The 22,776-nt window shown below is 41.9% G+C and overlaps 2 protein-coding genes across 3 annotated transcripts; both read right to left on the reverse strand.

Moving 5' to 3' along the window:
• Positions 1–7,943: 7,943 nt before the first annotated feature.
• LOC142900789 (regulator of G-protein signaling 21-like) lies at positions 7,944–11,593 on the reverse strand. 2 transcript variants are annotated; one of them, XM_076045312.1, is made up of 5 exons: positions 11,148–11,593; positions 10,715–10,774; positions 10,333–10,394; positions 10,080–10,246; positions 7,944–9,909 (listed from the first exon to the last, which is right to left on the reverse strand). In XM_076045312.1, exons 1-5 carry the CDS (start codon positions 11,225–11,227, stop codon positions 9,721–9,723), a joined length of 558 nt encoding a protein of 185 aa, XP_075901427.1. In that variant the 5' UTR covers positions 11,228–11,593; the 3' UTR covers positions 7,944–9,720. The 2 variants fall into 2 exon arrangements, with proteins under 2 accessions (XP_075901427.1, XP_075901426.1); XM_076045311.1 differs by having other exon boundaries at positions 10,333–10,397; positions 11,148–11,586.
• Positions 11,594–16,788: 5,195 nt separating this feature from the next.
• On the reverse strand, positions 16,789–19,613 carry LOC142900905 (regulator of G-protein signaling 1). Its single transcript, XM_076045517.1, has 5 exons — positions 19,325–19,613; positions 19,147–19,230; positions 18,905–18,960; positions 18,624–18,787; positions 16,789–17,302 (listed from the first exon to the last, which is right to left on the reverse strand). The coding sequence occupies exons 1-5, from the start codon at positions 19,585–19,587 to the stop codon at positions 17,117–17,119; spliced, it is 753 nt and encodes a 250-aa protein (XP_075901632.1). The 5' UTR covers positions 19,588–19,613; the 3' UTR covers positions 16,789–17,116.
• Positions 19,614–22,776: the final 3,163 nt, after the last annotated feature.

The following is a 22,776-nucleotide window of genomic DNA, read 5'->3' on the forward strand; positions in this document are numbered from 1 at the left end:
ATCTGACATTGACAAACCGTTGAAAAATGCCTTTTCTTGATTAAAACACACAGATCCATCGTTCCTTGGATATCATATTTGCAAGAAAGAGAAAAAGATCTGTGATTGTTGCTGAGCTGGACCTGCAGGGCCAGTTTTGACAGACGTGTTTTTTCAGTCAACATTGCTCACTCATGATGGCATCATCGCTGCCATGTTTCCATCCACTCACTGTTTACATACAAAACTGTGGTCGTTGAAGCGTCTGTCATCCCCATATTTGGTACGTCTTTGTGTTTTTATCGTAATTAGCGGTGCAATTTCGCAAATCAGTTGCGCGCTTCATCGTTTTAAACTCGCAGGCCTGCTGAAATTTCAATCAGAAAAAAATCAACAAACAGCAAATGCGCAAACATTAGGGATAAGAATACGGCGTGCGCGCTCTGGCTGGCCTTTAACAATCAGCAGATCATCTCAGAGTTGTTTCCCATCAACTCGGCCTAACGTGCGTGGCCATGTGAAAACTGCAAACTCCCCATTCCAGGAAGAACACCACCTGACTTTGACATCATCTCCGGAAAAACCCGCCAGCAGGGACCTTTTATCGGGGGTGGAACTGGACACATGTGGAACGCGCGCAGTTTGTCCCGGACTATCTGGGCTGCAACGCGTCTGCGTCACCTGGCGCGTCGCGTTGTGATAATCGCTCCCCCGTCGAACTGCTGAACCAGTTTGCTGCTGCGGCCCGGGGTGAAAGATGCTGCGTCCGCCCCGCGGGTGTTTATTATGGTGCGCCGGCTGTGTGTGTAAGCAGCCGTCTGTTTGAAAGTGGACGAAGAGCAGAGCCAAGTTTCCACTGAGGCGACGGACGAGGTTCGTCCCGGGCGCCTCACGCACGGAGGTGATTCCCAGCATCAGCTCGTAGGAACTGTGCCTTTCTCCTGTTGGGAAAGTCGGTATTTGGAAAACCAGGCTGTGCTTTTCACTGTGGAATGGTGCGTAGAAAACCTGCGCTTCAATGTCAACAAAATATTTTTTCAAGCCCCGCAGTACTTAGCTCTGTATTGACATGACAATTAAAAGACAAAAAAAATATATATAATATGCAGCTAACTAATTTACTATTAATGTAATTTCTTCAAATTCGACAGGCCGGATTAAAAAGCTTAACGGGCCGCATAGGGACCCCAGGTCATAGTTTGCCCACGCCTGGTCTAAAACTAGCCTGGGATATTTGTTTTCTCTCCCCTGGAGGTTAATAACACACGCAGCTTGTTGTGCACCGAGCCCCAAAACAAATACGAGTGTCCAAATAATGCGGGAAATTGGTCGATAAACCCTGCTGAATGGGCTTTGCCCTGTGGTAACAGAATCAGCGACCTCTGTTTAAAGGTCAACCTGCAACTGTGGGATGAAACTCCAACAAGAGCAGCTGCTCCAGCCAGACGTCACCTCACGTGGAATCTGGGTGAGATGCGTCAAGTGCCAGCACACCCCGGTGAACCAAACTTTAAACTTTAACCACCACTAACTAGGGCAACACAACCTTGTAGAAAAAAAAAGAAAAAGATCCTCCTCCTCCCAGTGGCTCGGAATAGTTCTCATCCATTTGCAATTAATCAACACAGTCCAGCAGTAAGAAATACAACTGTGTATAAGCTTTGGTGGACAAGCTCCCGTGACCTCTTTTGTCCGACTGTCTTGTGATCACCAACCTATGATGTGGGTGTTTTTGTCATCGCATTACAGTGCAGGAATCTGTTGCTTCAAGCCTTTGTGTAAATCTTGTGTTGACCTGTGAAGGTCTAGTTACCTCTTAAAAAATATCTACTTGGTCTCATTTAAAATAGAAAATCAAATATAAATGTCTCCTCATGTGTATCGCTTGAAATAATCAGGCATCATATATAGAACTGGTGGCAGATCTTTCAGCTGCTTCATTCTTTGCTTTTTTTCTGGCTGAACTCCCACCTTTAATTCAGGACTCAGGATCCGCTTATGCGTCCGCCTTTGAAAAAGCAATCTTCTCCTGCCACTGAGGCCACAGTGCTGGTTGGTGAGGACACTTGGCTAGAAGGACGTGATCTTGACCTGATCCATGTAAAGTGACCTGCATAGCATTTCAATTGTTACTTAGGGTATAAAGTTATTTTCTCAAGAGAGGAAACATGAAGAAACTCAAACCGCTTGCTCTCAATTCCCCGTCTTGTTCTGATGATTGAAAAATAAAAGGAAAACCGAATATGCGGAGGGGCAACAATCCTCCCACAGCATTCGAAAAAAGGAAGTCTGATAGTTGCAGCCAGGAGTTGTTTTTTTTCCTTCTTTTAAATAACTTGCCATTTGAAATTTTTATTTGACTCTGTCTATTTCCTCCTTTGTGGTGGTATAAAAGACAAACTGCCATGAAAAATATAAACAAATGCACTCACAAGGCGTGCTATAATATCAACATGGGAGGTGTACTGTGTGGCTTCAAAAAACGCTTTTGTTCATTTTCAATTGACATTAAAGCATGTTTTCTACATATCCCATGATATATTTTTCCTCATATGAGGTGGGTCACCGAAACACTCCATCCATCTGCTGCTGCTCCTGTCAGCTTTTTGACTGTTATGTGTCCCAACAGTCAAAAAGCTTGCCCACCTCTGGCTCAGTGAGTGAGGAGAAGGATTTGAACATCGAGCCGATGTTTGGTGGGGGCAGCAGTGGAGACATCGGAGGACAGGGGCATTGTGTTCACAAGAGCGGTTGTGGGTGAGAAGATGTGCGGCAGAGTTCTTCATCAAGGTCAAGACTAGTCCAGTGCTAATGCACGTTGAACTGTGTTTCCAGATTAGATTTGTACGCTGAATTTGGAAACTTCCTTTCCTGGTGTTGTGATTGATCGTCTCTCTCAAGTGTAAACACCAACTCGGGTTTACATGTGTTCTCGGGAATTACCATCAAGACTTCATGCCAGGATCAACAATGAATGTCGGGATTCAAGAACTTGAGATTGCTGCTCGGGCGTCCGATGTACTCGGCGTACAACCAAGTTTTTCTAATTAAGCTATCGGATTACCTGCCGCGGTTTTCCTGGTAGACCCAAGACTGACGATCACAAGCACTAGTGTAGAGAGTTAGCAGTAAATGCAACTGTTTTCCCGAGCACATTTCCCCTTCACTGTCTGCAAAACGTTTGTTGTCTACCAGTGTGGCATGGAGAGCGGGGGACGGGGGGGAGACTAATGAAGAACACTATGTGACTGGCAGCGTGACAAAGAGCAGAGGACACGGGGCGACTGATGTTACTTTCTACCAGGGATGCCATGACGCCACTTGTTCTGCACACAGCGACATTTGCTTTTCTTGAGTCTCACCTGCCAGTCAAGATCCCGTGTCAGCGTGTGAGTGCACAGTGCTGCAATTAGCACCGTTGCCTCACCTCGAGACGGGTTGTTAGCCTTTCCATGGGACCCTGTGATGAACTGGTGACTTGATGAATGAAAATCCCACATCAGCCACCAAAGTGTCATGAGGTAAACAAACACAGCGTTTAAAAAAAACAAACAAACATCAGCATAGAGTAGCTTTTTGCTGTGCGTAATGTTTGCCCACTGGCGAGGTTAGCCGCCAGTCTGCTCTATCGTAGCTAGGCTCGTTAACTACTCACAGTTACGACTTTAATCATTTAAAAAAAAAAAAAAATTAGATTGAAGGTCACTGAATGGATTTAGGTAGATGGTTGCTGAATTATTATAAAAATAATTATTATCAATGATAATAAATTGTGTAAAACTTTGGCTCATTGATAAGTTCCCCGTCCACTCTCAGGCAAGACGCTGCAAAAATAAAGTGTCCTAAAATCAGGAAGCAAAAGTAACAGTAACTGTATTACAACAGTGAACACAACATCCAGAAATACATGATCAATTCTCCACCAGATATGCAAGTAATTTGTATACCAGGGCGTCCATTTAGTATTCATATCATCTCAGTTATTATCTTCTAAAGTATGTTGCTCAATGCCTCTCTTTCCAGGCAATATCCCATATGTGCGACTTTCAAATGTCACTTTTATTTCTCTCACGTTTTTAATGGCAGCACGTCCATGATTTTCACCGACACTCAACTTGTGTGCAGCAGAATAAAACCTCATTATCAGTCATTTCAACTGATAAGAACAGCTCAGGGCCACTAAAGGTAAACTCAAAAACAAACAAACAACAACAACAACAAAAAAACTATAAAACTATAAAACTGCCAACCATTTGAAGAGACACGTGCACTTGGAACCACTTGAGTGTGATCAAAGAAGGAAACATTGTCGCTATCTCTTACTCAGATTGCCAATGGCGTACCCGAGCGAATGAAAGGAACATATTTGGACTGGACTGATAGAGTGCAGGCCACACCCCACGAGGAACAAACTCACAGAACACCTGCCTGTTGGTAAAACACACAGCACCACCAGGATGTTTTCATGGGACTCGAGCAAAGCGTCCTGCGATGTGTACGGAATTCACGACCGGCCTAACACACCTGTGAGTGTGTAAGATAGTGCCTGTGCTTGGCAGAGAACTGAGCCTGACCTCATCCTGCATGTGTGCAAATGCCCCATGTCGTTGAGTCAATAGCTGCGTTTCCATTGCAGCTTTTTGCAAAATAAAAGCGATTTGCAGGTGTTTCCGTTGAATGGTGTGGAGCGCAAGAGTCGTAATTCCCGTCAAATCTTGTCCCGTGAGATTCGACGAGGATTTTTATGGCAACGCAGCCGCTGTTGTTCTCGCGCAGTCCATCGCTGTGTGATTGTCAGTCATTCGAAAGGCAACCAAAAAAAAGAGGTGTTTTGGAGCGAGTGAGGAGAAGTCCCCCATCATGCACAGCATCACACGCTAACACAGTGTTAGAGTGTGGTGTTTGTGTCGGGCTGCTGTAAAGGTTGTGTTGTACGGTGCATTTCTGTGGAGTTTACAGAAAGGAAGTGAGGAAGAGGTTCTGTGTGAAATCTTCGGACTGTCCCTGCTCTTGCGTTTTTTTTCTTTGTGCTTTTCCACCATTTCCTCTTACAATCTGCAAACATGCCTCAGTATGGATGGGTGTTTTTTTTCCCCCCGCATGTTTGTTTGTTTTTCCTCTATTGAAACTCATTCAACTCATCCAGACAGCTGGGATATGATCCAAAACCCCAACAAAAAAAGATTTTGATGCTTTTTTGATGCTTGCTCCACTCATATGTTGTAATAGCGAGACGGGGATTCACAGTTCAGACTCAGCATGAACTTGAAACACCGGAACAAACTGACACGTGTATTTCTTACATCCCAGAACCGAGACTTAATTCCTCTATGGCAAAGTATTGCATTCCACAAGTCCACGTGTCAGCTGTGTACTCTGCCACATGTCAACAACCAGCTAAATCTGGTTTTGATACACAGTAGCGTGTTGAGGTTAAAGTTCTGCGATAGTAAAAAAAATAAAAATAAAAATAAAAAAGAAAATGAGCATAATGTTGTGACACATCATAATATAGTTTATATCGTAAACAATACCACAAACCCAAAAGAAAGCAACTGTTAATTCTCAGACCAGAAGAAGGACTCATGTTCCTTTTTGATATCGTTCTCCTTGGAACAAATAGTGTGAATTATTAGAAGTGATTTTTTTTTTTTTAGTCTGTTGTAATTGTGGTGTGTGTGTGTGTGTGTGAATAATTGTCTTTTGCTTCAAGTAGGCAATACAAATAATTTAATGTAATTTAAGTGGCTAACACACTTCAACACTGCAACAAACTCAAGTTGTGACAACAGCAATGAATAACACCAAGTTTAAACTTTAAGTCAACTCCTAAGAACACATACAAACTGCAAGCTCTGTAAAGCACAAACTAGGTGTATCATCGGCGTATACAGGGAGTTTTCTGTTTCTTCCTACCATGCAGTGTGAAACACTCCAACCCTAGATTTCACTCAATCAACGCAAAATTGCAATCCTTTAAGCTTCTGCTGTAAGAATCTGGAGAAGACTGATGCAAGAACAGCAACTGTAATGCCAAAATTGACACGAGTCACGGATCCACGTGGGGGAAAAAAAAAGAAAAAAAAAAGTTTTGTGACGTGTTGCTTTCGACCGAGCCAGTTCAGTGAGATGCCTCTTTGAATCCAACCGTGTATATCAAATGATAACATGGCAGCAGCAGGTCTTTGTCCTTGTTTGCAAGACAGCCCATTGTGATAATGGAAATGACGGCATTGCAACCAAATATATTGCGGTTTATTTATTTATTTATTTTTTCTTCAAACTGATTAATGATGTATTTAGTCATTCAATGAATGACATTCATCTCCCTGTTTCCTTTCCCTTTTACCTTCCTCTGATGTCTCCTTGTTGAAACAGAGACTTCTCCTAAGCGTTTTTTTATTTTAGTTTTCACTTTCGCTGTTTTTGTCACCCACAAAAGTCTGTTGATCATATCACAGTGACCCACATTAAGGAAAGCAGAGAGACATTCGCCAGAGTTGCATTTCCTTGAAGAGCAGAGGGTTTCATTGCTAATGAAGTTCTTGCTGATTTTTCCCTGTACGAAGATAAGGTAAGAGCAGATGTCACATAAGCAGATAGGTTAAAGCACTGAAGATGGTTTTTTTTAAACGCTGCTGAAAATGCTTAGAAATGGCAATTTTAACTAGAAGACATCAGAGGAAGCGAGGAAAGATGCGAGGAGAATTTGTGTATTATTGATCAAGTTGAAGTGTTTTTACTGTAGACACTAAATTGTGCAATTATTTCCACTAAACTGATGACATTTATTTATATATTTATTAATATTATTTATATCTAATTTTATCCATGTTTACCGTGTAGTACAGACTCAGCCCAACTTCTCTCTTATCTTGATTAATCACCTCCTACACTCCAGGCAGCCTTCCATATCCCTCAGCCATTTGTCTTGACAGAGTTTTGTCATGATCACATCAAAGTGCATTTATTTAATGCAGGCTTCGTAGTGCTAAGAGTGCCAAAATTAAATAAATGAGTGCATTCTTACATAAACAATTAAATGTCAGTCAAAGATGTAAACAAATTCATGAATGAATAAACTAAACACATACAGTACTATTTTTTTTAAAACCTTTTTAATTGTCTCTTTAGTCCAGTGAATACACATTTCTAAAATTCTGTTAATCATCGTTCTTACTCTTTTTTCCCCCATGCTTCTTGCGTCTGCAGTGCCAAAAAGAAACAATCAATACATTTTTACTTTTACCCTTTAATCTCAATTTAATCAAATGAAACAAAAATTTATCTGGTTTCAAGTGGTTTCAAAAATGCATTCATTGAGTGTTTTCAGCTGTCGGCAAATGCAATGAAAAAACTAAAAACTGATTGTTTTTTGTTTTTGTTTTTTTAACCTTTTAATTCTTCAGTTCAGATGATGTTTTGAATAAATACAGCAGAAGAAGAGCTGTTTGGGAGTCAAAAGATGCAGCTCCTATCGGTGACCTGAGCCAAATGACCTGGCTCACTATAAGCAAGTGGGATGATCACACTACCTGATAAGCACCCTCCGTCAACAGCTGCTCTGGAGCATGGACGCAGATGCACGTGCATCGGGGGTAAATTTCACCATGGTGATAACAAACCGACTTTCAAAATACTGTGATATTGCAGCATGAAAATGCAGGAGCTCTATTTTTAAAAACTCTGTGTATATATTCTCTGTCGCAGAGTGAGATGAAGTGCTAAGTCTTGGCTACAATGACGCTATAGTTGCTTCTCCATAAGCCAAAGGCTTCCAAGAACTTGGCACAGTCCTCGTGTTTCCATGTGCATGTGGTGGAGTATTGCTTTAAACATATAACAGACAGTCATTATGCAAACATCTCATTCATTATCCAAAGCCACGTGTGTGTGTGTGTGTGTGTGTGTGTGTGTGTGTGTGTGTGTGTGTGTGTGTGTGAATAATTTTCTTTTGCTTCAAGTAGGCAATACAAATAATTTAATGTAATTTAAATTGCTAACATTTGAACACACACTTCAACACTGCAACAAACTCAAGTTGTGACAACAGCAATAAATAACACCTTGTTTAAACTTTAAGTTAACTCCTAAGAACACATACAAACGGCAAGCTCTGGAAAGCACAAACTAGGTATATCATCAGCGTATACACGGAGTTCTGTTTCTTCCTACCATGCAATGTGAAACATTCTAACCCTAGATTTCACTCCATCAATGCAAATTGCAATCCCTTAAGCTTCTGCTGTAAGAATCTGGTGAAGACTGATGCAAGAACAGCAACTGTAATGCGAAAAGTTTCAGGTCCAGAGTGTCACGGATTCATCTGGAAGAAGAAGAAGAAAAAAAAAAAAACATCTTAAAGGTTTGCAGTCAGTTGGAGTGGAACCAGACCGATTAGAGTCCTTTCAGGAAAAAGACGTTGCACCTCCGAGTTGAGTTTAGCTGATACAACTGCAACGTGTAGCTTCTCTGAGTCTTTAGCTTGCATGAGGCGCAATGCACGTTCCGCAACAGCAGCAGTTTTATACAATCGGTCGGCATTTCCACATCGCAGAAGAAAAGCGAAGGCTTTCTGTTGCTTTGGACTGGCTTTGGACAGTGACTTCAGGTGTCTCCTCCACGCACAGATGAAAAGCCTTGTGCTGTTACCACCCCTGGTGGCAAGGGTTCATCAATTCATAGTCCAAGGCATTTCAAGACAGCCATCCAACTTTCTAAAGTCTCTTCGTAAGATGGACATGCGAAATTAATCCTGTAGATATGTGGAGCTTTCAGTCCTGAGCCCAGGTTTTTGATTCAGATGCTGCAGAACGGAGGCAGTTTTCAAACCTCTGTCCAGATCAGATGCCCTTCTATCAAACATGTGTAATTACGTGTTGCTAACATAAAATGCCCCCCCCCCCCTTTTTTTTTTTTTATCGTAAAATAAAAATATGAACTGTTTTCACCATTAATAAGTCATTAGCTTAAGATACACCAATGTTGGCACAAAATCCCCCCTAATAAGAAAAAATACATTTGTTTTGATAACCCCATCTCACTTCAGTCTGTGGGGGGGAGAAAATAGTTACATCTGCGATAAAGTGCCACTAATTGCCTCTAGCAGAACGAAGTGGTGTCATTTTAGTCAGGAGGACATAGTCTCCAATAAATTTGTTGGCTTCTTTAGAGCTACGTCCAGTCCAACATTTATCATATGGATAGGTAAATCACCCCCTACACATATACACACGCGCACACACACACACACAGCGTGGCAAATGTGACCGCAACATCTTGCATTGTCTATCTTTGTGTGTACAGGAAGCACCTCTGCAAAAATGTAGCCAAAAAAGAAGTGTGCTTCACCCCCCCCCCCCCTGCCTCACCCCCATACCACTCAGCCTTCATTAGTTCACTTGGTTAAAGTCTTTAAAATGAGCGGTATGTACAGTATAGGGAGTGATCATCCATTCCAAATAGTCACTACAGGGCAGAATAGCGGATAATGTTGAGTCTTTCTTTTGTAGTCCTCGGGCTGAAGTGCGAAGCGTGGGGATCCCCCCAGGATGTGACTAAGGCGCAGTTCCCTTCTGGACCTACTGACGACAACAAGTTGCGAGGCCTCTTTTTGTGTCTCTATGGCATGCGGGGTGGGCCCTGCTTCCTCCTTTGTTTTCAGCCCTTCCTCCTGAAAGAGCCCAAGCGTTCCAGTCATGGGACTTACGTCCGTTCTATCCCTTCCCCACCAAGGCGTCCTCATCCTTTGGCGGCGTCGGCGGTGAGGTTTTCCAGGAGAATTCTATAAATGTCAGAGCGCAGGAACCGCGGGTACGAGTCTCTCTCCATTAGGCCGTAGACGATCTTCTGAGCGTCATCAAAGCAGTGCAGGGTGGGAGTCTTGACGTTCCTTTTGATCTGCTCTCGGGTGTGATAGTCAATGTTAATCTGGAATGAGGCAGAGGGGAAAGGAATGGCAATTAGGCTACTTCAGCAAATTACAAGGAATCCAGGTTACAGATTGTGAACTTTGACACAAATTGAATTTCTTTCGCACTGAACAAGTGTGGGTTTTAAGAGGGGGGTAGTGTCCCGGTGTAAGGAGGTCTTGGATTTACCTCCTTAGGCGATTCAGCCTTGATGAACTGCTCATAAATCTTCTTGGCTCTCGAGGACATTCTGAATGAAGACTTGATCTTCTTGTAATCCTCACAGGTGAGCCAGAATTCAATGTTCTCGTCGCTGTACTCGGACTTGAGAAAGGTGCGAAAAGTAGCCAGTCCATCTGGAACAGCGGCGACAACCATTATGTAGTTTAAACACATTTTTCACGTCAATTAAAACCCCATGCCAGAGGAAAAGCAAACCTACATTTAGAGTCGAGAAGCCTTTCCAGTGACTGTGACCATTGTTGGGTATCTTCTAAACTTAGCCTGCTGGAAGAGAACGCAAGTAAGATTACTCAATCAGAATCAAATTTGGGGTAAAATAAGGCTGGGCTTGAACTGCAAGGCCTCAGAAGCAGTGTAAACAAGAAAGCACAGCAGATGTGCTTATCAAATTCATACAAAAAAAAAAGAAGAAAAATGTCAAAGCCATGGGATATGTTGGCATGCGTGCGTGCCGTGCCAAGGCAAACATGATGTCTCCAGTTCATTTGAATCATTTCATGATGCCATAGATGGACATGTGGGGAGCCGGCTGGCTATTTTAGAACCAAAATGTATGCACAACACTCCATAAGTCTCCTTACCTCTCAGAGCTTGACGAGTGTGAGAACATACACTGGAGTCGGCACATGAAGTTCTTTCCGCTGTGTTGAGATAAGAAACGTGGTCATAATTCACTGTTTTGGATTAAATGAACCTCAAGTGAGTTGTTCAAAGCTGTCTTAGCGTCCGTGCGGCAAGTACGTGAGGAGAAAAGACAGACTGTGTAGTCACGTAAACTATTCAAGCAGGTTAAAGCCTTTTCCAACTGATTCCATCAAGCATCCACGCTGTTTTTAGAACTCCGCTCTGTTGGTGTTTGCCTTGGGAATTAAATGAGGCAACACTTTGCTTGGCAAATTTGATCAACTAATGGATAAATTGCTTTTCTTCAAAAACTATGACAAATGTGGGCTTGACTGATGTCGTCCATGATCTAAAGTAAAGTTGATTTTTTTTAATTTATTTTTTACTCACATGTTCTTGTTTCTCTTCCTGTCATCGCGGTCCATGATGAAGTGCTGTGTGTTGGGTGGTTCGTCGATTAGGCTGGGCATTGTTTTGCTAAGTCCTCACTCTCAGGCTCCTGGTCCTGGTCATGCTGCAGCTATGAGACACTTAGGAGGGCTTCCCCTGCTACCGAGCTTTTTATACCAAGGGTTTCTGTTGCTATGGACCGGGGCTGCTGGGATACATCAGCAGCTCAGCGCAGACTGAAGAGGAAGCACCCCTTCCTCCTCCTTCTCCTGTTCCTCCTCTCCTCCTACCTCACTGTTAAAAACAACACATACTCACACTGTACTGCATGCACGCTTCCCTTCTCTTGATGCATATCCCTGATTTTTGGCTCGTTTGTTTGTTTGTTTGTTTGTTTATTTGACTCCTTTTTATGCTGGAGAATCGTACCCTCGTCTCATTGTTTTATACTGAAACAGTCGGGAGTCTCTGAGCTGTGTCAACGTTATCTTTTGCCCGATGCAAATGTGAATGTGACAGGCAAATTAGGACCTTTATCTCTGAAGACACTACGTGCGATATTGCTCTCCGCAGAATGTCCGGCAAATTTCAAATTCTCTCACTCTGCCGTGGAAATGTAAAAATGTGGGGTAGAATTCACGCAACACGAGACCAAAGACACATTCTGAAAACAGGAAGCAACCAATGGATTGCAACAGAGGGAGTGAGAGAGACGACAGGAAGTCAAAAGATTGTCAGACAGTAACACATAATGTGGCCAAAGTTTAGACTGAACCCCTTCTGAGGGACTTTCAAATCTGTCTACAAAATGTACTTCATATATTGCTGAGCTTGGGGTTATTTTTTTGTGAGGCTTAAGTATAAAAAAAAAGTTTCCAGCTGGATTTGTGAATGTTTCAGTTTGTCTTTTTGATCACTGTTGTATTCTACATCCCTTATGAGAAGTAACTTAAGCATTGATTGATAATAGTGAATAAAAACACCATCACTACAGAAACAACATTTATTATAAAGATAACATATTCCATTGGCAGCTGTCTGACAGTGCAGAATTTAATAATAATAACTCTGAGTTTACAGACTAATAGAGAAACAGAGAAAAATTGTGAGTCTAACATGGCACTCACACTTGCAGGAGCCTGTTGGCAGGCACGGCAAACAGACTGAGGGTGGGGAGGAAAACTTGGCTCGGCCAGAAGTTGAGCTTGTTGTGACTGGTCAGGCGTTTGGCGAATGGTTCTGCTTCAGATGACATTAGTGTGAGTCGCGCTGATGACACTGATACTGCAGAGCTCGAGATTGAGAGCGGACTGGAGTAGCAGAGAGAGAACATTGGGAATTTAGAGGGTTTAAATTGCAATCCCAAAGTTTTCATCTTATCGGACCCTATTATTGCTATTTCCAGATTTAATCAATCCATTTAGTGGTCTATGTCCAACAACAAACATGTTGTGTTTGGTCAAAAAACCTCTTTGTTTGAGCTTTACAGGCCTCACAAGACAAGCATGTCTCTGACTGAGTCTGAAGAGGCTGTTTTGGCTCTCGCCCCCCCCCCCCCCCCCCCCCCTACCTGCTCCATCTGTGGCTCTGTCTTGGAACAGCTCACTCCCCTGTGATTGGCAAGCCGCTCACTGCTAGCACTAGCAAGCGGGAAGATAGCTACCAGCGCTCATTGAGTGAAGCTGCACCCACATTTAAAACAAACTTACAAACAAACAAAAAAGCCACAGAATCAGCTCAACTAGCGACAGAAAGTTGAGCAAAATCCACGCAGTTTTTTTCAGCACATTAACACAGAAAAAAGTTGTCCCATTTAGAAATGTGCAAGTTGTCATTCTTTGTCCTTCTCTCTTTGCTAGATGGCTTGTTTTCATAACTTTTTGTTAATCTGTTCTTCTCTTTTGTTCAATGGCTTTTTTTGTCCCTATAAAAGTTGTCTCTTACTTTTTGTCTTACTATTTTCTATGTCTGCTTTATGGGCTCATGTGAACACCGTAGGCAGTTTTCAAATTGCTTGCTTCATTATCTACATATCAGTGATCTAAAAAGAAAGTCCACTTCACCCCGTACACTCCCATTCAACTTCAAACTTCATGTTACAATCACTTTTAAAACCCGTCAGTAGGTCTTCGGTCTATAAAGTCCTTGTGATGCCTGTGGGGTGCGCTATCATTTCACTGTCAGCTTATTTTCATTTTAAGCAAAGACGTACTCCTCACAGCACAAATCGTAGTATGTTTTCTGGTTTTACACAATGCCGAAGTCACAGCTAGAATATTCGTTGAGCAACATGGAACTAAAGAGTGCAACCAGCTCGTTTTGTAAATGTCTTTGTGAGCGTGTGCGGTTCCTTTCAAGGACACAGCTGGGAGTGACTCTGGTTCTGTTTGCGGCGACCTGATTAATGCTCCGAACAACACACCCAGGAGGGGTTTAAAAGCTTTGTCTGCTGCAACAAAACCAAGCAGATCAGAACCCAAACCAATTCTTCTACTCTGTACTTTACATTTACCGCACTGCAACATTGTGTACAACAGCATCCACATTAACATAGCAGAACATCGTCTGTGGAGCTTCTCAGTCGTCCAGGTCGTCGTAGTCATTGAGAGCTGAGTTTGGGGCAACTGGACTTGGCTATTTTGTTACCCAAACGCCTCTCACTCTGCACCCACGTTAACCCATCTTGAAGTGTTTTATAGCGATTACACTCTTCTTCTTCTTCTTCTTCTTCTGTACTTACAAACAAAACATGTTCGCAGGCACAGAGACAAAGTGAAATGTTCAAGCAAAAGCCCTGGGTTCGAAAACATGAAGCAAAACAAAACGCCACTGTTGCCTCAAAGACGTCTCAGATTTTTTTTGGGCCTATGCGTTCTATTAAAACAGGGACCCAGCACTGTGCTGTTTTATTTTCTCCCTATTGAATAATTAAAATAGTGTATGCAGCAGCTTCAACTCTCAATGGAGGGACTTTCAGCTCTTTTGCGCGCAAACAGTCGCCTTGCTTGATCCCAAACTTTGGCAGGAAGCGTGACGGAGGAGTCACTCCATCTGTCCCTCATTGCAAATTGATCAGACGGGTCAGAGCACGTTTGGCTGTGAGGTGCATGTATTCTGCTGGTTGCTTTTAGCAGGGGGCTGAGAGTAGCTGTGTTTCCATTATTTTATTTTTTTTACAAAAAAAAAAGAAGCGATATCTCTAAAATTTCGACAAAGTACATCCTCCAAAATGTCACATCTGCTGACGTGTAATTATAAAAAAAATGTGTTTCCATGACACTTTTACAATATAGTTCTATATCGATACATCTGAGGAACACCTCATGAGAGCGTCAAAACCGTTCAGCGATATTTGGGAGGTTTCTCAAACTTTAGGCGTTTCCATCACCAGTTTTTTTATTGCGATATTTAGATTTTTTTTTTTTTTTTTGCGCAATTCTAGAGGTAATGGAAACGCAGCTAGTGAAAGAGGGAAAGAAAACATTTCAGGTTGATAAAAAAAAGTCACATAACGAAACAAATTACGTCAGATGTTTGCCGGTTCAGTGCAGATGTAATGAAAAGAGGGCTTAGAAAACTGTGCAGTGAGATTTGAATAGGTTTCTCAGTGGTTTTTAAAAAAAAAAAAAAAAAAAAATCTCCTTTAAGTAGAAACTAAATTTCAAAAATACAAGGGAGGAGAACTAATTTTTGATTGCAACTAGAGCTCTGTTATTCAGTTTCCCAGTGGAAAACCCAAGGAGTAGCAAAAGGACAGTTAAGCCTGTAATTAGAAGCACTTCACAGGAGCTCACACTGGATAAAAGAAAGATATCAGCCTGTCACTCCAGCTCACTCTCTGATGCCCCGACTATTCTCTTACTCTCTGCCTTTCGGCCAAGCTCCGCTGATACCGCTCTCCCTCACCCTCTTTTGCCCAAACACGGTTACGAGTACTCAGCCGTCGCCAACAGCAGTCTCCAAACACTCTGAATTAAAAGCACGCCGCATCATATTTCACTGTCTTTACAGCCACCATTCAGAGAATTGCAGCACTCGGCGGCGATGTCTTACATTGGCCAAGGCACTGCCTTACAACTCTGGACAAGTTCCGCAAATGTGACACATTTGACTAACAGCGTGCCATTGAGAGGGCTCACTTCCTTCTACCCTGAAGGCTGCCATGGCAACCTTGGCGGGCTATGAGAAAGCGGCGAGCGACAGATTGGCTGTGAAGAATAACATGCCATATGATACGACAGATGACACTTTTGTCATCTATCAGGAACAACCCCCGACATCCCCATATACTCAGCGTTACTGACACTTGAGGGATAATCGTGGAGGATATTAAAAATCAGGGAACTTTGTAGCGGCAAACTGTTCTGGCTAAAAAACGTACAAAATAACGGTAAAAAAAAAAAAATAATAATAATTATAACATTATCATAAACGGAGTAGGACAGTGACTTTTCTCTTTTCTGCTGTTGGCAAAGAACGTCTTTTTTCAGCGTGTGAACCACACCTCGTGTTTTTATGAACACTCTCCTGTCCAGGTTTGTCTGAAAGTACGACGCCTGACATAAAAAAAAAGGAGGTCAAGACGATCCTCCACCTTGATGACAGTATTTTTGTCAAAACACTTTAACGAACATGGCCAGGGCTTCCAGTCACCTCTGCCATGTACGGCCCTGAGTCATCGCATCAAAGCCGAAGCAACTTTCTGGTAGTTAGCAAATGCTGGAGCCAGCTGGGGAGACGAGAGAGGAGACGGAGAGATGTTTCCAATCACTGTGCTGCTGCTTTGCCAGAAGACAGTAAAAAAAAAAAAAAAAAAATACAGAAAAAAAGAGACTTTTGCCTGCATTGTCTTTCTTTTCTGACCAGCCGATGAGAACAATGAGAATTCTCCAAGACTTAAACTTACTTTCTAATTGGCATTTTCTTTTTGGTAACTTGCCATCTGGTGTGCTTAAAAAAAAACACAAACCAAAAAAAAACAAAAAACAGGCCTCAGAAATAATAATAATAAAAAATGGTTATTTCTATTGTGTATGTTCTTTTTTCCTGTATGTGTTTATAAATGTGCTGTTTTTGATGTGTTTCATTTGGCGTTTCTCCCCCCCCAAAGTAAAACACGGCCATTAAGTGAAGTGCTCGACCGTTATTGTCTGCGGATGATGAGATTATTCCCCTAACAAGGCAGCCCCTTCGCTCTGATCTGTTCCGCACCAGGTCGTCCGATGACTCCAGTGTTGTCGTTTAAGCTCCTGGGTTATTATTAGCTGCCTCGCTACTCCTTTTTAAGGCACAGCTTTTAGGAATAAGGCCATTTACAGAGCCGAGAGGGATCAAGGGTTACGGCGGGGTTACTTTTTTCCAGTTTGGTAAACTCTGTTGCCGGTGTGTTGAGTCATCTCTGCACCTAATTAGAGGACAGAGCAGAACATGTGACCAAAAACAGAATCTTCTTGCTGGGTGAGCAGTGGAAACTTCTTCTTCTTCTTCTTCTTCTTCTTCTCTTACTCATACCCATCCACACGCCTCTTCCTGGACAGTCAGACGGATAAATTTAAAACCTGTATCCTGATCACATTTATGGAAGCAGCACACTATGTTAAGTGTGGGGGTCTACAAATAAATATCCGAAATAAAGTCAAAGTTGGTGAAGAGTTCAGTAAAATTTATTCAATGATCTCATTCCTCATTTATGAAAACTGGGTCATTTGCCACTTACTCAGACCTTCAGTCACATACAGTATTACATCCAGTCATCTGCACTCTTATAAGTCTCTCATGCACTAACAACTCCTCTCCTGCATACATCCTCTTCTATCCATTTCCCGCTTCTTTATTTTCAACATCTCTCCACGACTTCACCTCCAGCTGGGCTGCGGTGTGAAACATCTTTCCATTTGGCCAAATAGGGTTCCAGAACGATTGCGAGGATTAGGATAGGATCACCGTGTGGCGATCACCTCGTTTCTCACTTAAATGTACCAAAGGGTCTTTGACTTGAACTTCAGGCACAGGTAGGCGTCAGAGAGGAGGAATCTGGGCCAAGAGTCTCTTTCCATCAGCAGGTAAACTTGTTTCTGGGCCTCATTGAAGCAGGAGATGCTCGGCTGCTTCAGGGACTTCTTTATCTCTTCCCTTATGTGGTGGTCGACGTTGATCTGGACGAGAGACAAACCAAGAAAGAGTATAAATACACTGTGTCCACTTTAAGCGTCTCGCCATCACACTTCATGAAGGAAATTATTCCACAGGTTAGCTCAGGTGAAGGTGTGTTTGTGTGGGTGTGTATGTGTGTATGACAGTTGATGACTTCCTCCTTCCCCCACATTATTGCTTCAAAAATGAATCAATCATAGAGTCTCCAAGAGTCTCCTGACCTTTGTCGACTAAGCAATAGTTTAGCATCTAACAGCTGTTTTTTTCTCCTCAAGTGATGCAAGTTCCTCTCGTACCCACTGACGACATACCTACTGCGTGTTTCCGCCGACAGATGAGTCACATTTCAGACTCAGACTGCACAGGTCATTGCTGCACATAAAAGGAGCTCGAGGTCACGCCTCAAACGGACGTATAGAGCTTGAGCCAATTTGCCCTTTCACTTCAAAATTCAATAAAAATCGCGATGATGCGTCTGTTTCTTTTTATCTTTTTTAATCTTAATCATGTGAGGCAGCCGTTAAGGTTCAGACACCATCAGGACCTGGGTTAGCAAGGACCCTATTATGGTACATCATACTCATGTCTCTTCAAAATTTCAAGGCTCTATCGTAATCATATACACATGTTGCATGCAGGCATGAATCTTGTACATAGGATACAAAACAACGAAAGCTGGTCAACAATGGCAGGGAGGAGGAGAGACTGTTCACGTCTTCCTCCTTAAGAAGGAAATAACCCTTGGAAGTAGGTGTGAAAGCTAATGTACTTTTTTTTTTTTTTTTTTTTTAATTTTAGCGAATTAAAATAAAAATGCAAATTCAAAACGCATGTACCATGAAGTAAAACAAGCAAGCGACTCGTTACTTCCTCTGTAGGATGGCACAATGGCCATGCAAGTGACGGCCAAAGTTCAATTCTTTCTGCGGCGTGTGGATCAGAGCTTTGTCTTTAATGTTCACCACTAAAACATTTTTTTTCTACTCAAGAGTACAACTGAATGAAGACAATTTGATATATTGATTACAGTTTGATATATCGATTGACAAAATTAGTTTTTTTGTGCTTTTCAAACATGTTTTGATTGATAACAATTGTAATTACTTTGAGAGTTTAAAATATAATTTCATTTTGAGCTGCCACCTGTTATCACACTAACATTACAGAAACAAAAGAAAAAATAATTCCAATGTCTACTCAAGTATAGCAGAATTGCACCTGGAGAAACAAAACATCGTAGTGGGTGGTCAAAGTTGCTTTGTGACCATCCACAGCAAGCAAGGAAGGTGGAGTCTTGTCCTCAGAAGCTCTTCATGAACTGACCTCCCTGCAGGCTGCTGGCTGGATGAACCTCTGATAGATCCGCTCAGCTTTCAAGGGAAGGTCACCCGCCGAGGCCGACTTGAAGTCTTCACATTCCAGCCAGAACTCGATGTTCTCATCGCTGAACTCAGATCTCAGGAAGCCTTGGAAAGCTGTTAGATATCCTGAGTCAAGATAAAAAAAAAAAATATATATATATATGTTATGTTATATATGCTGTGGTGAGACAACATGCCAGCAAGTAGCCTCTCCTTCTCCTCTTGTTTTTTTTTTTTTCTTACTTTCATTGTGTAGCAATTTTTCCAGTGTTGGGTGGAGCTTGCGGTCTGACCACCGACTGCAAGAGAAGTCAGAGTTTCCCTGATAATGACTAATGATGTGGAGCACAGCGATAGGGAAAGTTTGTGTTTTCTCTTAATAATACATTATCATTTAGTTAATGTGGTCAAGGGTTTTTTTTGTTCTATATAACTTGTACTAGTACCAGAAAGTAAATGGTGCGCTCCTGGTGTGGCGCTATTACCTGAGTTTTGAACGATGCTTCTCGTTTGATATTTTTTGGACCATGACGTCTTTGCGGCTTTTCCGACTCAGAACGATATCGAATCTAAGAAAGAAACCAAATTAAATTTACTTTAACGACGTACACAGGAATTCCATTGCCCTTTCAAATGACATAGTTCGGGTCAGTCTTGTCTTACCTTTTGGGCCGCTTCACATTTTGCATCAGATCCTTAAGTTCACTGAAACGTACTTTGGAAAACAGAAGTTTGGGCATTTTAACATCCCTGTATTTGTCCTGTGTGGAGCTCCAACAGTCCAGTGTTGCCGAGTCTACGAATAGCGTTCTAATGTTTCTTCCTGCACTCGCCCTGATCTGGAAAAGGTGTAATACCTGTGACGCCGTGGGCCTGCTGGTACACGTAGGCTGCTGTAGATTCAGCTGCTGGTGTCTTTGACTCATAGCTGTAAAATTCCAGTAGGATCAGATTTTTCTGAGGCCTCTTGGGACTCGTGAGACATCTTGCTTGAATTTGGTAGACACTCTAAGTGGCTTTTAAAATGCCCAGAGGTGGTGGGAACAGAAAATTGTTCAATAGTGACAAATAGCATACTGTGCTGCGACATCGCACAATCACATGTAGTGACATCAGCAAAGTAAAAAAAAAAACAATAAAAAAACAGGTTCCCGTTCCCATTTCCCGTCAGATGAAAAGTCAACTCAACAAGTTTGTTCTTTTAACATGACTCCAACCACAAGACCACAAAACCAACCCCTAAACGATGTAAATGCTTCTGTTGCTGATCAGTGTAGTAAAACCTACAGCTTATAGTCCAATATGTCTCATAGTTTCTCGTGAGACGAGATCTGGGACACTGGGTCGCTGTTCTAGAACGTGTATGGCTGGTTTTCGGCTAGGCGAGGCCATGACGGGTGTCCAACCTGCCTCATTCTCCACGCAAGACATCATTTAACCATCACAGCGTCCCCGGAGTTTCATAATCTCAGTGAAAGTGAGGCAGAGCTCCTCTTTGAAACACCTCATGAACTAAACCGACTTAAAAAAGTGACTGGGTTCACCTTCTTGAATTGAAAGCATTCTTTGGATCCTTCACACTTTGAGCTGTTGGATTATGACACAGGCTTCCTGTGATGTGATGCTTTCATGTTGCACTGTTTTGTTGTCATCATTTATTGACTGGTGTGTGTGTGTGTGCGCACGTGTATGTGCTGCTGTGCTGTGGCCAAACTGCTCCAAGGGGACACTGAAGACTTCTGTCTGTCTGAGCAGGCCAACCGTGTTTCTTAAGAGTTGAGTAAAGTGGAACAATCACGGCTTCCTCCTGGTCAGATGGGGGACAAAGGCGAGTGGAAAAGCCTGTGGCGTTTTCAGATTCAGTCATACGCTTCTCTAAACAAAATATTTAATATTCCCACAGGCTGGAAACAACTCTGGTACAAGACAATGAAAAGTGGAAAGTGGTTGGAACGTATTGTTTAAAGTATGAAGTGTTCTATTGTAGCAAAGGAGGATTACAGTAGAACAGGTTAGAGGAAAAAAAAAAATTGCTGCCGTTTAAAATTGACACAACTATTACTGTCGTACAGTATGTAGGTGTGACTCCACACTGGAGGCATTCTTTCTTGTATTCTGCTAATTATAGAGGCAGACAGACAAATGCTGAAAAAGTGATTTTCTTAGAGAGAACGCCATGAATGAATGAAATTTATAATCCTGGATGTGAAGCGTGCCCTGGGTCATATAAAAGAAGCACAACAAACAGACAGAAGGTTGTCTTGGAAGAGTCTGAAAATAATGAGACTACAAAAAAAAAGGCAATCCAGGCAATTGATAGAACAATTTCTGTTCTGAAAATACACAACTTTGGCTATGACAAATGCCATAAGCGCAGTCACTGTCACATATTCACTGCCAGTCAAAGGTTTGGACACACTATCCAATGCAGTAGATACTGAAGACTTCAAATATATGAGCAGAATATATGTAATTATGCAGCAAAGAAAAGACGATAAATAACTATGAATATGCTTTTTATGAAAGGTGGATATTCTGAAGAATTTAAATATAAAACGTGTTTGAGTTACTACGCAATTCCATGCGTGTTCATACGCAGTTTTGATGCCTTCAGTGAGAAACTGCAATGTCAACAGTCATGAGAATGAAAGAAAAGACATTCAATTCATAGGGTGTCCAAACCTTTCAATGCTAGTGTACATTACACACAAATTGCTGTTGTTTTATTTGACAACTTATTGGCAATGGTTGTGGGAAAATAAATTGCTAATGTCCTGCACAAAGTCTAGAATGAGGGGCATTACAGTGGTGGTTTCCAGTGGCCCAATGGGGGTGAAAATATCATGTTAAGCGGTGGTATGTGGTTAAAGAAACGCAGTGGGTTGGGTCCATTTCAAAATTTCCCAATGAGAAGTGAAGTTTGGTGGGCACGAGTACAAAGTCAGGGAGTTGCCTTCACACGTAGCAACACCCTTCATACTGCATGCTTGATTGAGCGTCACAGGGTAGTTGCAAATTGAACGTGCGTAATTGCGGTCGAGTCAGAAATGTAAATGTTCTGCGAGTTTTAAGAACATTTTTGCATGCAACACACATCGTTTTGCTCTTTGATTTTTTTTGATTTTTTTTTTCAATCCATGTAGTTGGGCTCAGTGTTCTTCAAGTTTCTTTTTCTGATGTAGCCTCTGCAAAATAAATGTAAAATGACATCATTTAAAATATGGAAGATTTCCCAGCCTGATAGAAGCTTGTCATTTTTTTCAATTTCATTGAAAAATGAGGTGGAAATGAGCAGCACATGCAGTGCAGTGTCCACTAAGCTGCATCCGCTCACCAAGGATCATCTTGCAAATAAAGTTTTGCGGAGGAAGTTGTTTGCTTATACGTTTTCTCAATGCTTTTAGATGCTAAAACAGATTTCGTTCAGTCTTGTGAACCACTTAAATCCATGCCACTCATTTCTGCAGATGGACTCATACATACTCAGAATTAAAGATCACATATTGTGCGTCCAAATCGTTTGTGTTCTTTTTGCTCTCTCTTGACTCTCAGTGTCTCAGTAGAAGGTGTAATAGCACCCGTGTACACCTCGTGTGAAAACAATGAAAAATAATCCAAATTCTGTTCCTGGAAATCCATTAGTAATCCCCAAAATGTGTATTTCTTACAATACTGTGCGAAGTGTGTCACAGATAATTTCCATCCATGTGGAAAGCTTCACGCTGACATCAGGCTTTTTTTTTTTCTTTTCCTATTTTGTAGGAGTGTGATAGATAAAGGTTCAATATGCGGCATCAAGGAAGCGCATCAGTCAATGTGGAAACAGAACTGAAAGACGCTTTGTTCTCACCAGCCACTACATGGAACACAAAAGACAACTGGAAAATCTCGGCTAATAAAAGAAAGATTGCGACATAGATAAGACAAAGGAACATTGATAGATAGATAGATAAAGACAAAAAAACAGGAGCCGTTTGTACTACAAATTGGAAACATTCTCTATTTTGTAGTATTTTGAACTTTTATTTGACAAAGTCAACAATCAAACCTGCCATTGTGACACCTCTAAATATCCCATCCACCAAATAGTGTATGAAGTGTGTATTAGTTCACAT

This window comes from Nelusetta ayraudi, unplaced genomic scaffold (assembly GCF_046127955.1).
Source record: "Nelusetta ayraudi isolate G7.1 ecotype Tasmania unplaced genomic scaffold, CSIRO-AGI_Nayr_v1 ptg000084l, whole genome shotgun sequence".
Classification (NCBI taxonomy): domain Eukaryota; kingdom Metazoa; phylum Chordata; class Actinopteri; order Tetraodontiformes; family Monacanthidae; genus Nelusetta; species Nelusetta ayraudi.